Below are 17,539 nucleotides of genomic sequence, written 5' to 3' on the forward strand. Positions count from 1 at the left end.
CCGGATAAACTGACCATTGGTCAAGGCGACGATGGATCGAGTGATGTGCGTTGTTCGAGTATCGGGGACACTCTCGAGTCCCTTTGAATCTCCAAGTGGGTTAAGGCAAGGTGATGGACTTTCGTGTCTGCTATTCAACATCGCGTTAGAAGGTGTGATCAGAAAAGCAGGGATAGACACGAGTGGCACGATCTTCAGGAAGTCCATCCAGCTTCTTGGCTTCGCCGATGACATTGACATCATGGCACGGAACTTAGAGACGATGGCGGAAACGTACATCAGACTGAAGGCTGAAGCTAGGCGGATTGGACTTGCCATCAACGCATCAAAGACAAAATACATGAAAGCAAGAGGTTCTAGGGAAGACAGTGTTAGCCTCCCACCCGAGTTCAGATTGACGGTGACGAAATCGAGGTGGTCGATGAGTTCGTGTATTTGGGCTCACTGGTGACCGCTGAAAATGATACCAGCAGAGAAATTCAAAGCCGCATTATGGCAGGGGATCGTGCCTACTTTGGACTCCGGAGGACGGTCTGGTCGAATAAAATTCGCCGCCGCACGAAGTTGACTGTCTACAAGACGCTGATTAGACCGGTGGTCCTTTACGGCCACGAGACCTGGACCATGCTCGTGGAGGACCAACGCGCCCTTGGTGTTTTCGAACGGAAAGTGTTGCGTACCATCTACGGTGGAGTGCAGATGGATGACGGAACGTGGAGGAGGCGAATGAACCACGAATTGCACCAGCGGCTGGGAGAACCATCCATCGTCCACATTGCGAAAATTGGGCGACTACGGTGGGCTGGGCACGTCGTAAGAATGCCGCACGACGACCCAGTGAAAATGGTTCTAGAAAGCGATCCAACAGGAACACGAAGAAGAGGCGCGCAGCGGGCAAGGTGGATCGACCTCCGCGACTTGCGGACCCTTCGCAGACTACGAGGCTGGCCTTAGTCTGATTGTTAAGGTAAGGTAAAGATTTAAGATCGACCACCAGTAACACCACGGAAAGGTGATCTACCTGCTTTTCGGGGGAATTTTACTTGGGGTATTTTACCGTATTTAGCTGTTTCCATTAAACCGGAAAGACTATGTTAGACAATCAGGAAAACTGAAAATTCAAAATATCTAAATTCAGTGGCCACCGTGCGATCGATAAAAAACGCATTTTTGAACACGGAAAATAGCTTTCGAACTACCTCTTTTAACTCCGGGTTAAAATTCACTCGGTAAATAGGACTCAGCCATAATATTCTAGATAGAGCTGGAATTAGGGCGTAACAGCTTTGGTAAACAATGACTTCTATCGATGATTTCTATTAATTCAAGGCACGTCCACGCATCAACATAACCATCAGATAGGGGAAGTCTTTCCCTACCCGATGAGGATTTTGGTTTGGGTCATTGTTTACAAAAGCTGTTACGCCCTAATTCCAGCTCTATCTAGATATGTAACAGAATCATAAAATGCTTGAGTTTTCATTTTTACTGAAAGACAATTATGAAAACACCCCAAATTGCTTCCCATCATCCAATGCATCAAACCGTCTCTATCTAATCCATCCAAGCTAGATTACCTAGAAAATGTTTCAACCCCTGCAAAATACCCCCTTTCCCATCTATACGCTTAGCAAAATCCAAACCCATTATCACGTATGTAATAAAAACCTCTACCGGGTGCCAAACCATGGCTCACAGTATATTTCTGATTTCTGAACCGGCAACTGGTGGTGGGTGACAAACATCAGCGATCAAAATGACGAAGATGATGTGTCTACACGACGCCGGCGTCCCGAACGCAGCAGCAGAAGCAGCTAATCATGATGACGTGAGAATTGCTACCCTTCTTCTCCATGGCTATTACGTCCCAACTGGAACATTACGCCTGCCCTCAACCTGGTTGTCCTTTAGAGCAGTGTCCGGTCAGAAAATCCCATCGATCGTGAATCGAACTAGTCACACTCAGGTTGTGCCAACTAGTCGAAAGGAGGTCCCAGAATTGCTACCCTATCCACATGGCAACGCATATACGTGCATTCGTTCTACTAACATCGAGAAATTGAGCACGGTCGGTTAGAGCAACAAGAACAATAAACTTTTCATGTTATTATTCTCCGGCAAAGTTCACATTAATTGACCTGTTTGAAAATATGGTACACGGAGGAGGTTCAGCTCTGCAGCAACAACATCAACAACAACGATCTGTGTCGAAATGCGAAATTGTATCTAGCGTACATGAAAGCTCAGATCGAAAACATTCTTCTTCTTGTTGTTGCAACCTGCAACTTTCCGACGACCTGTGCTTGTGATAATAACTTTGCATGTTTTCGCATTTAATCAACATGATATGGGTGGTGGGCAACCGTGGCCGGGGCAGGGAAGATGCATATTTTGATGATGTCGGGAAAATACTTTCACGTTGTTTATCTTTCGCACAAGCGTATCGTAGACGGTGCATAAAGTAGCGAGTTACAAAATGAATGTGCAAACATTCGCGGCAGGCGAGATTGTTTTATTGTTGGAATTACGCATAAACTGCTTCCCGTTAGTTGTTAACAGTGGATACTGCAGTCAACAATCCTAGACATCCCTATCACAGACTACTAAATAGAGTACCTGATACTGCAAAACATGTCTGGTATCTCTATATATGCATTTTGATTCACATCCTAAGGGTACCGACAACAGGTACTCTATTCTGAAGTCTGTGACAGGGAAATCACAAATCGTGTGTCATCAAAATACATGGCATGTTGAGAGATTGAGCTTGTATGAGAGATAATTGTGCAGTAAGGTAGAAAGTATAGTTTATGTAATTATTAATTTTACAGTATATTAACAAATAAATTTCAAAGTAACAGTTCCAAAGAAGGTATTTGGCAACGTGAATTCTTGATTACTGCTTGCAAATATTGGAAGTACCTGATTTTCTCTCTTCTACAAAGTAAACAGCTCCATCTCTGGGAAAATGTTCTGCGCGTTATGCACCACATTCACATGCACCACAGTTGAAATCCCTCGACAAAGATTCTCAATCAATTAATCGGTTTTTCTACGCAATCCTTTCCCGTTCACAGCCTAAAACAAAACAATTTTCTCGCCTTTAACGCTCGATTGCAGCAGAGGCAGCAGCGGCGGAGCATGCTTATCAATTGTTCGAGATTTGTAGCATTTTTCCAGCGCGTTTTTCGCAAGATCGCACTGCTTGAAGACAGGTTAATTACCCGTGCCCTCCGCCGCAGCCGCCGCCGCCACTACCCTCGAACAATGTACACACGTGTAGTGTTTCGGCATAAACATGCACGTCTATTGTTATTAGATATGCCGCATACCTACGACCACTATCTCCGCCAAAGTTCGACGGCAGTGTGAGCCGCGCGCGGCATAATTAGATTAACATTGTCTGTATGACATAACACAACTAATGAAAGTCGCTGTCGCCGGCATCTCATCTTCGGTTGGTACCTATGCTAATGATTATGCGAAATATAATTCATCGCCCGAACGCTGCGCCCTCTTGATACGTGAGATTGGCATTTAATGGTCGCGTATTGCACGCATAAATTAGCCGGCTGCCAATTGCCATGCCTATGATGGCACAGCGTTGCGAAAGGGTGGGTGGGAACGGGCACACCTGTTTCCAATGATAACAACAAATAGGCTCTCGAATGTTTGCAATTTGCCTACCTGTGTTGCAAATTGGAAACCCGACTCCTACCCATGCACTGCGGGTGGGTGGCGAAACTGACTGAATGATGTTTATGAGTGAGATTAGAGTGTGCCTTATGTGTGCAGTGAGAGATGGGCATTATGAAACTAATTGAGTGTTTTCGATCTTATTGCTATATTTGCAGATGACAGAAGATGTCGCCCGGAAGAAAAGCGAATACCAGAAGCATTTAGAGTACTACAAACTGCTGCGGGGGCGGTTTGAGGAAATCATCAAATGTAAGTATTGAATGTGGGGATTGTGGATGTCAGTTTCGGAGCTAAACAGTAGACACGATCTTAGATTTACCGTAGGATTCCGTGCTCGGTATCAAAATTCGGCGACTGTGTTAGGGAAACTTTTTTTTTTCATCACGGAAACACCTCGTTTTCTGATGACAAAAATACGCATTTTCGTTCACAAAACGCATGGAATTTTTGGTTTATTAAATAGATAATAAAAATAGCGAAAATTTATTGGAGGAATTTCTTGCTAAAACTTTCCAATCGTGAGATATTCACGATCAATCATATAAGTTCGAGTGTAATAATTCGAAGTGTTTCTCATGTACATTATCAAATAGCTCTGGGGGGTGATGTGGCTGGCAGCAAGGCGAGCGAACGTTCAATGAAAATTAACTCTTAAACAACAATAATCTATGGTGGTCCTGAAAAGAACTATTTTGTCGTGATGGCTGAGTAATGCTGAGCTATTTGGATGTTCAACACGGATGAGGCTGGCGAGCTGTATATTGTTTGGAACGAGGGTGACGACGAGCAACTGAATCCGATCAGTAGCGGTGCGGCTTCTTCCTCCTTCTTCGGTAAATCGATGGCTCTTGAGGGCAGCTTTGATAGCTAGCTGCTTGCGAGGAGACTTTCTGCTGTGTACTGGAGAAAAATGTACAACGCCACGCGTCAAAAGTACTGCTGCTGCTGCTGATAATTATGACGACCGGACACCAGCACCTACCACACGCGGTGATTGAATAAACACCATTCGGCGAGACCGGTTTTGAACTCTGTGTTAGGGAAAGCTCTTTTTGCAGGCAATCGGTGATAATTTTGATCACCATTGCAACAGTGCGACACGAATGTCACAGAAGTGATAAAGTGTCACTAATAAATGATAATAATAATAATAATTGCAACAGTGTGACATTTGTGTTATTTTCAATAGTGACCTATTCAAAATGGATAAAGTGTTCATTTTATTAGACTTGTAGAAAAATTTTCGATCGTTTGACTTGTTAAGAAATAAAATCCATCCGCTATTGACAGAGTTATAAGTGGTCAAAACCTGACCACTTTTCGTAACGCGGTCGATTTTGGTTTTTTTTAAATTACACCCGCAATATGTTGCCGAAAGACGTCACGATTTTTTGGTATGATCCAAATGGCATCCAAATTATTTTGAAGTTTAGACCTTTATCTTTAAAAGTACAACAGAGACTCAAAAGAGATGTTCTGCAAAGATATGTTTTCAAAAATCCTCGCAAAGCCCAAGCACACCGTATGAAATCAAGAACAGTAAACACGGGGCACAATAAGATCTTCAAACCATGCTGAATAATTGATCGGATAAAAAATAATCATCCTGGAGTTCAGATTTTGATGTTCTGCAGACTTAAAGAGATATTGTGGCTAAATTTTGGCATCCATAGAGCCCTGTTGGTTTATGTTTATTAGTGTTTCACTGGCGTACACAGGGTGGAGCAAGATGGAGCAATTGACCCCCCCCCCCTCTTATGAATAAGATAATTAATTTTCACATTTACAAAATTAGAATATAAAATAACTTGATTTCTTGATAACTTGATTTGAAGGTAAAATAACTTCATTTCATAATATGAGGGCACTGAAAACCTTTTATTGCGTCAATTCCTTTGAGATGGTGTCTGAAAATTGCACCACAGTGGTGCATACAAAAAAATTCTGGTGTAATTTTTTAAGGGTAAATTTAAGGTTGAAAAAATTCACCTTCGTGGTGGTAAATCGAAGTAAAAGCTTTTTATTGAATATTAGTGTAAACATTTCATCGGGGGAGAAGTAGCTCATCGATTCTTCCGGTTTGCCTCCTAGCATCGTGCTATAAGGTACCAGGCCATAACCAGGGTAGTTGATCGATAGCTCGATGACGTCACTTCGTTGACGTCTGCAATGGGAAATTCTCATAGCAGGCGTTGACGATGGGACGTTGTCGAGTTGTTGAATAGCAACTATCGTGGTAACTCACCGATTACCTGTCGATCTGCCAAATTTGGAAAGACGTCTGCATTGAATTGTCTCATATAATAATATTCCGCCCACTATATCACAAGAAATTGCGAGTAGCTGAGTGGAATGGAGATAAGTTAAGCATTGAGTACAGGACCAAGTCTCCCCTGGGTGGTGCCAAAAGATGAGCGCAATAGAATCATCAAGTTGCCATAAGGCACGGAATGAGACTATTGCATGGCTGGGTAGTCAAAGTCTTCTATTCGTTAGTCATTTCAGGTGGATTGGAACAGGTTTAGGTGGGCGTTGGCCAGATTTGGATTTTTCAGATGTAATCCTGGATAGGACCCTGTCATTGAACGTCGCGTGAAAGTGGAACTTAATGAAGGCCTAAGTACTTTTTCGTAGTTTTTAGTTTTCGGATTTGAAAGATCGTCGGTTACAGTGGCCTGCTTACTGAGCAGAAAAACGCGGTCCCAGGTCCTTACATATCAAAGAGATTTATGGTAAAATCGCTAGTGTATCGTGTATTTTGCGAAACTCATTGTTGTCGTTGGTTCCGGGCTCGAATGGATACACAAATTTGAGCAACGGTATGATGTGATATGAGGGGCTCGGTGGCCTAAGAGCAACCGTTTTTGCTTACTGAGCAGAACATCATGAGTCTAATCTCAGGCCCATCCACATTCAAGATTCGTCAATCTTTTTATTTGTCAATATGACTACATGGTAATAATAGCAACTCGGTGATTAAAAAGGTGCTCGTCTGCCTAGTGGCAAACGTTTTGGCTTACTGAGCAGAAGACCGTGGGTTTAGTCCCAAGCTCCTTCGCGTTATATGATCGTTAGGACATCAATTCAGCTTATCGTTTACCAAAACGAACACTGCTGCAAACCCAACCCTCTTATCCAACATCCCAGTGATTCCTCGTGGAAGTGCAGAGGTGTTCTCGGCTTCCATCAAAGCGAGTGTCATGTCAACACAATCCTTCCCATTCCTTTCTTGACCTGTGTTCGGTCCCTGCCGGCGCTGGTATTGCCTAATTTAAGATCACCAGTTTTTACACATTGAAGATGATTGCTAGTCCCAAGCATCGTCTATTGGTTCTCTGTGTAATTACAGCTGATCTGGCAGTAACAGAGTAGCAACCGTGGGCGGTCAATCAAGCTCAAGCTCAAGCTCAATATTAGTGTAAACATATCATCAAGGTGGTGCATGGTGGGGACTAATCAAAATCAATAACTCTGGTGGTAAAATTGAATCACGCTAAAAATGTGGAGGTGCACATTTAACTGAAAATTTCTGGTGCACTATTTTGCATCGTTCTGATGAATGCAAGCTTCATTGAAAATTCATGATGGAAAATTTACACCATTCTGGTGCATGAAGCGGCAACGCCTGAAAATTGCACCACAAGGTGCATGGTGAAACAAACTTCACTGACAATTTTTGGTGCACCGTTCTGGTGAATGGAGGACCATGATTTATTGAAAATTTCTGGTGAAAAATTTGCATCGCTCTGATATATGAAATGATCAGAAAATTTCTGGTGGAAAACTTGCACTGGTCTCGTAAATGAAGGTACACAAGCTTTATTGAAAATTTCTGGTGGAAAATCTGCACCGTTCTGGTGAACGAATAGGCAAGCTTTTCGGAAAAATTTTGGTCTTAAATTTGTATCCTTCTGCTGAATAGAGAAACAAATTTTAATAATAAGTTCTGGTGTAAAATTTGCAACATTCTGATGATTGGAAGGGAAGCTGCTTTACTGAAAATTTAGGATGATAGGAGAAGCCAGCTATATTGAAAATGTCTGGTAGAAAATGGAAAAAGGAAATCTGCACGAATCAGAAGATTGGATAAGCACCCGAGCAGGAACGAATATCTCGATACCTTAAATTGGTATGGATGAGAGGTAAAATACCAAAAAATAATACCAAAAAAATGTTCCCACAATACCATTCCAATACCAAATTATGATAATGCTATACCAAAACAATACCACCCAGGTATTCTTTTGGTATCCAAATATAAATTTTTGGTATCTACAAAGTATTTTCCATGTATTTTTTTGGTATTATTCTTTGATATTTTACCTCTTATGTCATGCTGGTCAACACCAAATTTTGGTATCAGATCAGAATTGGGTATTCATTAGTTATTTTCTCCTGCTCGGGTAACGGTGGAAAATATGCACCATTCTGGCCAATTGAAATTTTTTGGTCTAAAATTACCTGGGGGCAAGTTTGTATTGAAAATTCCTGATGTAAAAATTGCACAGTTCTGGTGAATGCAGGGGCAAGCTTTATTGAACATTTCTGGTAGAAAAACTGCAACGTTTTGGTGAATGGGTCGACAACTTAAACTTTACTTCCGAGAAGAACCTCAAGGATATTGAATTCTGAGGACTGTTCCACAAGAAAAGATTTCTGGGGATAGTTTCATGAAAATTCTGCGAATAATTTCTAGTGAATCCTGCAGATAGTCCCAAGATAATTTCGAAAAGAATACCGAGAAAATCAAATTTTAAATAAAATTCCAAAGGGATGTTGAGGAAAATTTCAAGGGAATTCCGAGGATAATTTCAAGCTCATTCCGGGAAGAATTTCTGGAGAACACAGAGAAAATTCTTCTGAAACCTTAGGGGAATTTCAGTTCCAAGGTGTTCTGAGAAAAAAAAGTTCATATTCCGAGAAGAACCTCAAGGATATTGAATTCTGAGGACAGTTCCAAAATAATTCTGGGGTAAATTCAAAGAAAATTCTACGGATAATTTCTAGTGCATCCTGCAGATAGTTCCAAGATAATTTCGAAAAGAATACCGAGAAAATCAAATTTTGAGTGAAATTCCAAAGGGATTTTAAGAAAAATTCCAAGCAAATTCGGAGGATAATTTCAAGCTCATTCCGGGAAAAATTTGTGAAACTCTAAAGGAATTTCAGTTCCAAGGTGTTCTGAGAAAAAAATCATGAAGAGTTCTAAGTATAATTTTAGTGGACTTCTGAAATGAATTTCAAAAGAGCTCTTCGGAGAGTTATAAAAAAAATCCGAGAAGAACCTCAAGAATATTGAATTCTGAGGACATTTCCAAAGGATTTCTGGGGAGTGTTCCAAAACAATTCTGCGAATAATTTCTTGTGAATTCTGCAGATAGTTCCAAGAAAATTCCGAGAAAATTAAATTTTGAGTGAAATTTCAAAGGGATTTTGAAGAAAATTTCTAGGGAGTACCGATAATTTCTAGCTCATTCCGGCAATAATTTCTGGATAATACTGAGGCAATTCTTCTGAAACTCTAAGGGAATTTCAGTTCCAAGGTGTTCTGATTAAAAGTCAAGAAGAGTTCTAAAAATAATTCCAGAAGACTTCTGAGAAGAGTTTCAATAGAGCTCATAGAGTTCTAAAAATTTCGAAAAGACCCTCAAGGAATTCTGAGGATGAACTTTTTTGCAACTGTATAAAGTTTAAAGACAGCTTTTGGATTCCCTAATTGAAAAGTGGGCATTAGTTTTCGATTGAACCTTGGTCTATTGTTGTTTTACTAAATTAAATTAGCTAAATTAAACAGAAGGGAGTGGTTGGTGGACAGCACCATCCACCACGCACTTTGGAGTACTCCCCATCCCCAGATTAAATGCACCATAGAAAAAAATTGCCCCTCCATAACAAGCTTCATGTGCACGGTTCTTCAACATTGCGAAGAGATACCTGCTCTTTTGACATAATATATATAAAATATCAAGATATATTCAGAATTATCATGATAGTATCCTTAAGGTGAAAAGGGACGTCATTAATTTTCTAAAATTCAAAACCAGGATTACGTTCGTGAAAATGTGTTCATTACATCCTAATTGCCTATCGGAACACAGAGAACACATTTTCGTTGACAGAATTTTGATTTTTAACGTCCTCGTTCCCCTTAAACTTACCAGTAAATTCTCTAGCTACTCTCCTCATAATTACCTTCGAATTTTTTTTTGAATTCCCTTAGAATCCTTCTTCAAATTCCTTTGCAACTACATGTTTCAAAAATTAAATCCGTTTGAAATTCTTCTCATCCCTTAAAACGCTCCTCCGAAATTCTTTGGAATAATCATCAGAAATCTGTTGGAATTCCCTTCTGAATTTTTCTGAAACATTCCTAAAAATTGCATTTAATTTGCGCTCTATTTTTTTTTGGAACTATGTTTAGAATTCCCTTGAAGCTATTTTCTAAATCTTCTTCAGTATTAATTTGAAATTATCGTCAGAAAACCATTTAAATTCTGTATATAAATCTCCTTAAAACTCATCTGGAGGATCCTCACGAATCTTCAGAAAAACGTAGGAACTCAATTCAGACCTTACTTTCCTCTCCACTTTGGAATTCACTTCAGAATTTCCTAGAACTATATCTCAAAATTATCTTGAAATTATGGACAAAGCTCCTTTAGATTTTTTCCATGGATCTTTTAGGAATCGTCCACAGCGTTTTCTTTGAATAAACACTTCAATTTTTTTTTTAAATTTACCCTGTAGTTGGTCTATCTGTTAAGATTGTCTTCATTTTCAGCTAAGTTGAGTGTAGGCGAATGATTTTTAGCAGCACTAACTGAGAGAATATTCAAAAAGTGGTTCTTGAAAAAAATTAAGATACCAGATTTTCCTCCTAAAATTTTTTCTAGGCTTTGGAATTTGAAAGAACTTTCAGGGATTGGTTCTTGAAAAAAAAAATAAGATCCAAGATTTCCCTCCTGAAATTTTTTTTAGGCTTTGGAATTTGAAAGAACTTTCAGGGATCTAACAATTTAATGATTTTCTATAGAATTTCGCCAAAAAAAATTCCATAGGAATTTTCGGCAAAATTCTATAGAAAATCATTAAATTGTTAGATCTCTGAAAGTTCTTTCAAATTCCAAAGCCTAGAAAAAATTTTAGGAGGAAAATCTGGTATCTTAATTTTTTTCAAGAACCACTTTTTGAATATTCTCTCAGTCAGTGCTGCTAAAAATCATTCCACTCAACTTAGCTGAAAATGAAGACAACCTTAACAGATTAACCAACTAGCTGCATGAATTTGAATTTTGACATAAACACATTCTCTTGATCAAAGCAACCTCTGACTATCGAAGTCAACATTTGTTTTTCTTCATTCGTGGCTGGATGTTTATTATCGCGCCTGTGTTGTTGTCAATATCAATATTCATCGTCATCTTGGTGGGGATGATTTTGAGGATCAAATGGAAAATGATTATTTTCATATTACACAAATATAGCGCTGTAGAACGTGTTGTGTTGGTTTTTATACATAAATTGATGGAAAATTATTGCCTCATGCTGAATTGATGATAATATCAAGGTTTAGGCTCTGGAGTGGACAGTATTCAAAATAATCATGTTGCCCAAAATGAATTTGATTATTTTACTTTTGAGAATCGCTTCTGATTTTGACAATTTTGGGTTGGGTAATCAGGCAGTGGTGAATATCAACAAACGCGTATTCGTCGATGTATAATGAACTCATTTGTTCGTTTCTCTCGTACGTCACAGCAATTCGACAGTGAGCATTCATAAGGGCGAATACGCGATGATCGATTCTCTTCATCGATTTTCTCTTTGCATTGCTACTGCTAAGCGAAACAATTTTCAATAATTTGTTCAATACAGAGTAGTAACAAGATGTATTGGCTATCAAAAGCAACAGCAAACGAACCGAGAAACGTTAAATCTAGCGAGTTATTAACAAAAGAGAAAATCGACGAAGAGAATCGATCATCGCGTATACGCCCTTATGCATGCTCACTGTCGAATTCATCTACACTGGGTTGAAGCGCTACTCCTTGTGTGTGATGGTAAATGATAAAAAGAGACACTGCTCTCAGTCCCAGATTGATTTGTTCTAAAATAATCTAAGACTCTAAACATATGTCGAAACCTATCTTGGCAATTTCCCTAAATCCAAAATTTACTGAAAACTTTCGTTTCTTGCTGAATATGAACAACCGGGAAATGTTTGAGGTTTGAACCGGGAAAACCGGGAATTTCAAAATGAAAATTCACTGACCACTCTTTGTATTTTTTTTAAAAGTAGACCTGCTTTTTGTAAATCATAGGTCTTTGATGTTTTGGTTAGCATTTTTTTTTAGTTAGAAATTTAGAGATTTTGAACAATGACGAGAGGAAAGTTCAGATCTATAGTGTAGTAACAATAAGTTCAGGGAAGTTACATTTTTTAAAAGTCTTCTCTTACAGGGTAGAATCTTGAAGAATTAGTTCTCATAAATTCAGGGCAGTTCCATGAATTTCAGTAACACGTTTAGGACTTCAGTGGCAATCTTGAAACGGCAATGAAAATTATTTGGATTAAGAATTTCTGGAAAATTAACCTTAGAGAAGTCCTGATAGTTTCAGGGAAGTCCAAAGAAGTTGAGAAAATTTCAGAAAAGATTAGGGAACTTCACAGAAGTCCAGTGTTGAAGAAGTTCCGAGAATTTCAGAAAAGTAACTGGAGGTACAGGTAAAAGGTATGAGAAAACCACAATTCTTCCTTTCCACATCTAGGGCAAAATTTCTTCTCAATCCTAAAGAGTATTCAAAGGAATATATGAGGACATCTTACATAAAAATCGAAAGATTGCTTTCATGACAGTTCTACTAAAAGATAATTCTTTTGGAATTTGCGAAAAGAGCATCAAATGAATTCTAAGGGGTATTACGTAAAGGTAAAATCTTGCTCCAATTTTCCATTGTATTTCTCCTTAGAATTCCATTAGAATGCTCGAAGAATTCTTTCTAGGATTCTTTCTAGCAAAACCTAATTGAATTTCAATGGAATTCTGAAGAGAACTCCAAGGGAAGCCTGACTATAATTCCAAGATCATTATGAGGAGAGCTCTAATTTTATTAAATTAATTGAAAGTACTCCAAGTATGTTTTAAGGAGAATTCCAAGGTAGTTCTGAGTAGAATTCCCGGATAATAATGTGGAGAACTCGATGAAAATGTTTATGATTATTCGAAAAGAATTACCAGTAGTATTCCGAACAAATGCAGAGAAGAATTCCTAGGGAATTTAAAGGAGAGCTCCAAAAGGAATTAACGAAACAATCAAGAAATTAACGGAACATCAAGAGAATACGTGAGCAGTTTAAGTAAAGTTCCGTAAACTTCAGTGCAATTTTGAAATCCTAATAAAAAAAATGTAAGATTTCAGCAAAGATCAGAGAACTTCAAGGTAGTTCCATTAGTTTTAGACAACTACAAAAACTTATAAGAAGTTCCGAGAGCTTCAGGGTACTTCAGACAACTCCTGAGATATTTAGTGGAATTAAGGGTAAATTTTATTAACTTTATAGAAATTTAGAGTATTTTGGGTAAGGTCAGTAACTTAAAAGCAGTTACATTAATTTCAAGACGTTGCAGGAACTTGCAAGAAGTTCCGAGAGACTACGGAAAAACTGAAGAATTGCATGATCTTCAGGAAAGATTCATAAATTCTAGGATGATTGCCGGGACATTAGGCAAGTTCCATAAACTTCAGGGAAGTTCAGAGAAGTTCCGGGAAATTGAGAGATTTTGGACAATGAAGAGCGGAAAGTTCAGATCTTTAGTGTAGTTATAATATCTTCAGGAATGCCTCGAATTTTTTAAAAGTCTATTCTTACATGGTAGTTTAAAAATCCTGAAGAATTAGTTCTTATAAATTTAGGGCAGTTCCATGAATTTCAACAGCACTTTTAGAACTTCAGTGACAATCTTGGAACTGCGTACATGATTTGGATTACGAATTTCAGGAAAATTAACCTTAGAGAAGTCCTGATAATTTCAGGGAAGTCCAAAGAACTCCAAAGAAGTTAAGAAAAATTCAGGCGTCTAGCGTTTAAGAAGTTCCGAGAATTTCTATAAGATTACGGGAACGTCAGAGTAGGATTCATAAATGTTAAGAAAGTTGTGGTTACTTAAGTGAAGTTCAAAGAACATACAGTAAATTTTTGAAAACTTCAAAAAAGTTCAAAAAAGGGAAATTCCGTTTGCATACTTCAGAGAAGATGAAAGAACTTTAAAACAATTCTATTAACCTCAGGAAAAATGTGGGAACTTTTATTAAGTTCTGTTGGATTCAGGGAAGTCCAGAGAATTTATGAAAATCCAGATAATTTCTGGGAAGTCCAGAGAATTTCAGGGTAATCCAGAGTGCATCGAACAGTCGATGAAAATTCACAAAAGCTTAAAAATCTTTACACAAATTTAGCAAAGTTTGGAGAATTTCCGAGAATTTCAGAATGTTGATTCCGATCCATGAAAATCTGAAAGATTTTGGAAACCTCTGGAGAAGTTCCAACAACTTTAACGAAAATTCCCACTCAAGAACTCCAAAGAAGTTAAGAAAATTTCAGAAAATATTAGAGAATTTCACGGAAGTCCGGCGTTGAAGAAGTTTTTAGAATTCCTGTAAAATTAAGAGAAGTTCCGAGAATTTCAGAAACATAACTTGAGCGTCAGATAATATTCATGAATATTAAGAAAATCGTGGCAACTTAAGAGAAGCTCCGAGAACATACAGCAAATTTTGAAAACTTCAGGAAAATTCAAAGAAGTTCTAAAAAGTTTGTAGATTTTAGTGAAATTCCGTTAGCAAACTTCAGAGATGGTCAAAGAACTTTAAGACAGTTCTATTAAACTCAGGAAAGTTCGGGGAAGTTCCGCGAGTTTCAGGAAAATTATGGAATCTTGATTCCGATCAATGAACATCTGGAAGATTTTGGAAACTCTGGAGAAGTTCCGTCAACTTTAAATAAAATTCTCACTTCAGAATCTTCAGAAAAGATTAGGGAACTTAACAGAAATCCAGCGTTGAAGAAGTCGCGAAAATTCCTGTAAAATTACGGGAACTACAGAGAAGTTCCGATAATTCCAGGAAAGTGACGGGAGCTTCAGAGATGATTCATGAATATTAGGAAAATCGTGGCAACCTAAGAGAAATTCCGAGAGCATATAGTGAATTTTTGAAAACTTTAGGAAAATCCAAAGAAGTTCAGGAAAATTGTGGGAACTTTTATGAGTTGTGTGGAATTCAGAGAATTTCTGGGAAATCCAAAGTACATCGAAAAGTCTATAAAAAATCACCAAAGCTTTAAAATATTTACAGAAATTACGTGAAGTTTGGAGAAGTTCCGCGAATTTCAGGAAAATTATGGGATCTTGATTCCGATCAATCAACATTTGGAAGATTTTGGAAACCCTGGAGAAGTTCCGACAACTTTAAGGAAATTTCTCACTAATTGGCATGTGATTTGATGTGTCGCATAAGGGTGTTGGTTTAAGAAGAATCTGACCACGTAAAATAACCATGTCGGGATAGAACAGTGGTTGAGGGTTTGCCTTATCAGGGTTAGGATTTGGATTCACATCAAGTTTACGAAAGATTATAACGAATTGATTGGAGTGTAGGAATGACTATCTTCGCTGTAAGTATTTTTATGTTTTATGGCGAGTTGATAACAAACAACCTATACCCATACCTCAGTGTCTATTAGAAAGAACTAAATTGTGCTTACATGTATTTCTAGCGTTCAGAATCATAAGGGCTTAAGTACGATGATCGATTCTCTCTTTTGTTAATAACTCGGCTAGATTAGCATTTCTCGATACGTTTGGTGGTGCTAACTAATACTACACTGTATTGTGATAATTTCGGAAAATTGTTTCACTGAACTGTGGTAATGCAAAGAGAAAATCATTAAAGAGAATCGATCATCGTAGTTAGGTCCTTATGACTATGAACGCTAGATGTATACGTTCCTCCATTACAATTATTATGGACTCTCGTGAAAGGGAGCGCATGAATTTAAGGTGGTCGGAGGCGCATGTCCCACACTTCCAAGATCCTGCTCCACTTGGTCTAATTCGCTGTGCTCCCCTTCGTCTTGTACCGGCCGGATTCGAGGCAAACACCATTTTTGCGGAATTGTTTCCTGGCATTCTTAAAACGTGTCCCGCCCATCGAACCCGTCCAGCTTTCGCAACTTTCGGGATACTGGGTTCGCCATAGAGTTGCACCAGCTCGTGGTTCATCCTTCGCCTCCATACTCCGTTCTCACATACCCCGCCAAAGATGGTCCTCCTAAGCACCCGTCGTTCGAAAACACCCAGTGCTTGCAGGTCCTCCTCGAGCATCGTTCACGTTTCGTGCCCGTAGAGAACTACCGGTCTTATCAGCGTCTTGTACATGGTACATTTAGTACGGAGGTGAAGTTTACCCGAGCTCAGGGTATTGTGGAGTCCATAGTAAGCACGACTTCCGGCAATAATACACCGACGAATTTCTATGCTGCAGTTGTTATCCGACATCACCAATGATCTGAGGTACACAAATTCATCCACCACCTCGAACTCATCTCCGTCGATTGTCACGCTTCTGCCTTTGCGAGCCCTATCCCGCTCGGTTCTTGCAGCTAACAGATACTTTGTCTTCGACGTATTCACCTTTAATCCAACCTTCTCTGCTTCACGTTTCAGCCTGGTGTACTGCTCCGCCACGGCCTGAAACGTTCTTCCGACAATGTCCACGTCGTCAGCGAAGAGAGATGAACTTAAAGCCCTCACATTTCATAACACCTTCTAGCGCAATGTTGAACAGGAGGCAGGAAAGACCATCGCCTTGTCGAAGTCCTTTGCGAGTTTCAAACGAGTCCGATAACGCACCCGATATCTTCACGCAGCACTGTACACCATCCATCGTAGCCCTGATCAGTCTGGTCAGCTTCCCGGGAAAACCGTTCTCGTCCATAATCTTCCATAGCTCTTCACGGTCAATAGTGTCATAAAGTGGCCTTGAAATCGATGAATAGGTGGTCCGTAGGGACTTGAAATTCACGACACTTTTGGAGGATTTGCCGCAACGTAAAGATTTGGCCCGTTGTCGATCGCCCGTCCACAAAACCGGCTTGATAACTTCCCACAAATCTGCTTGCTAGCGGCGATAAACGGCGAAAGATGATCTGGGAAAGCACTTTGTAGGCCGCATTTAGAATAGTGATAGTTCTCACATTCTAGTTTGTCGCCATATTACCAACAATCAATATGAAACTAACGATTTTAAATTGGCTCACTACTTGACTAGCCTATTGGTCCCAAGCAAACGATTAACGTACCCCATTCTAGTCGAAATTCTAGTACTACGCAATGTTTGTTTTGATTCGCTATGAAAATTTGACAGATAAAATGAGGGGTTATTGGTTTTTCCTATGTTTCGAGGGGTGAATCGATTAGCTTGGGACCGAAGAGAGTACCAGAGCTGAGCCAAAAAGTTGAGCACGTTTCTTCGGGACCTTCTAGTCTTAGAGTTACCTCTATGATATTACTCCCTCTTTCCACTCCTCTGGTATCTGTTCTGTATCCCAGATTCTGACTATCAGTCGGTGTAGACAAGTGGCCAACTTATCCGGGCCCATTTTGATAAGTTCCGCTCCGATACCATCTTTCCCAGCTGCTTTGTTGTTTGTTGGATAGCATCCTTAACTTCACCTTTCGTGGGAGCTGGCATGTCCCCCTCATCCGCTGTACCGACGAAGCCATTCCTCCTGCCGCCTTGGTCCTCCGCCTCTGCGCCGTTCAGATGTTCATCGTAGTGC

General features: G+C 39.4%; 1 protein-coding gene across 5 annotated transcripts in view; it reads left to right on the forward strand.

Moving 5' to 3' along the window:
• The window catches only part of FER (tyrosine-protein kinase Fer), a 163,061-nt gene that overhangs the window by 106,859 nt on the left and 38,663 nt on the right, over positions 1–17,539 (forward strand). For all 5 annotated transcript variants that reach the window (XM_065218187.1, XM_065218194.1, XM_065218188.1 and 2 more), the window contains exon 3: positions 3,855–3,948. In XM_065218187.1, the coding sequence (XP_065074259.1) occupies positions 3,855–3,948 (94 nt within the window). The remainder of the gene's footprint in view (positions 1–3,854; positions 3,949–17,539) is intronic.

Source organism: Ochlerotatus camptorhynchus, unplaced genomic scaffold (genome assembly GCF_037179485.1).
Source record: "Ochlerotatus camptorhynchus isolate MF236.1 unplaced genomic scaffold, CSIRO-AGI_Acam_v1.1 ptg000084l, whole genome shotgun sequence".
NCBI classification, from domain to species: domain Eukaryota; kingdom Metazoa; phylum Arthropoda; class Insecta; order Diptera; family Culicidae; genus Ochlerotatus; species Ochlerotatus camptorhynchus.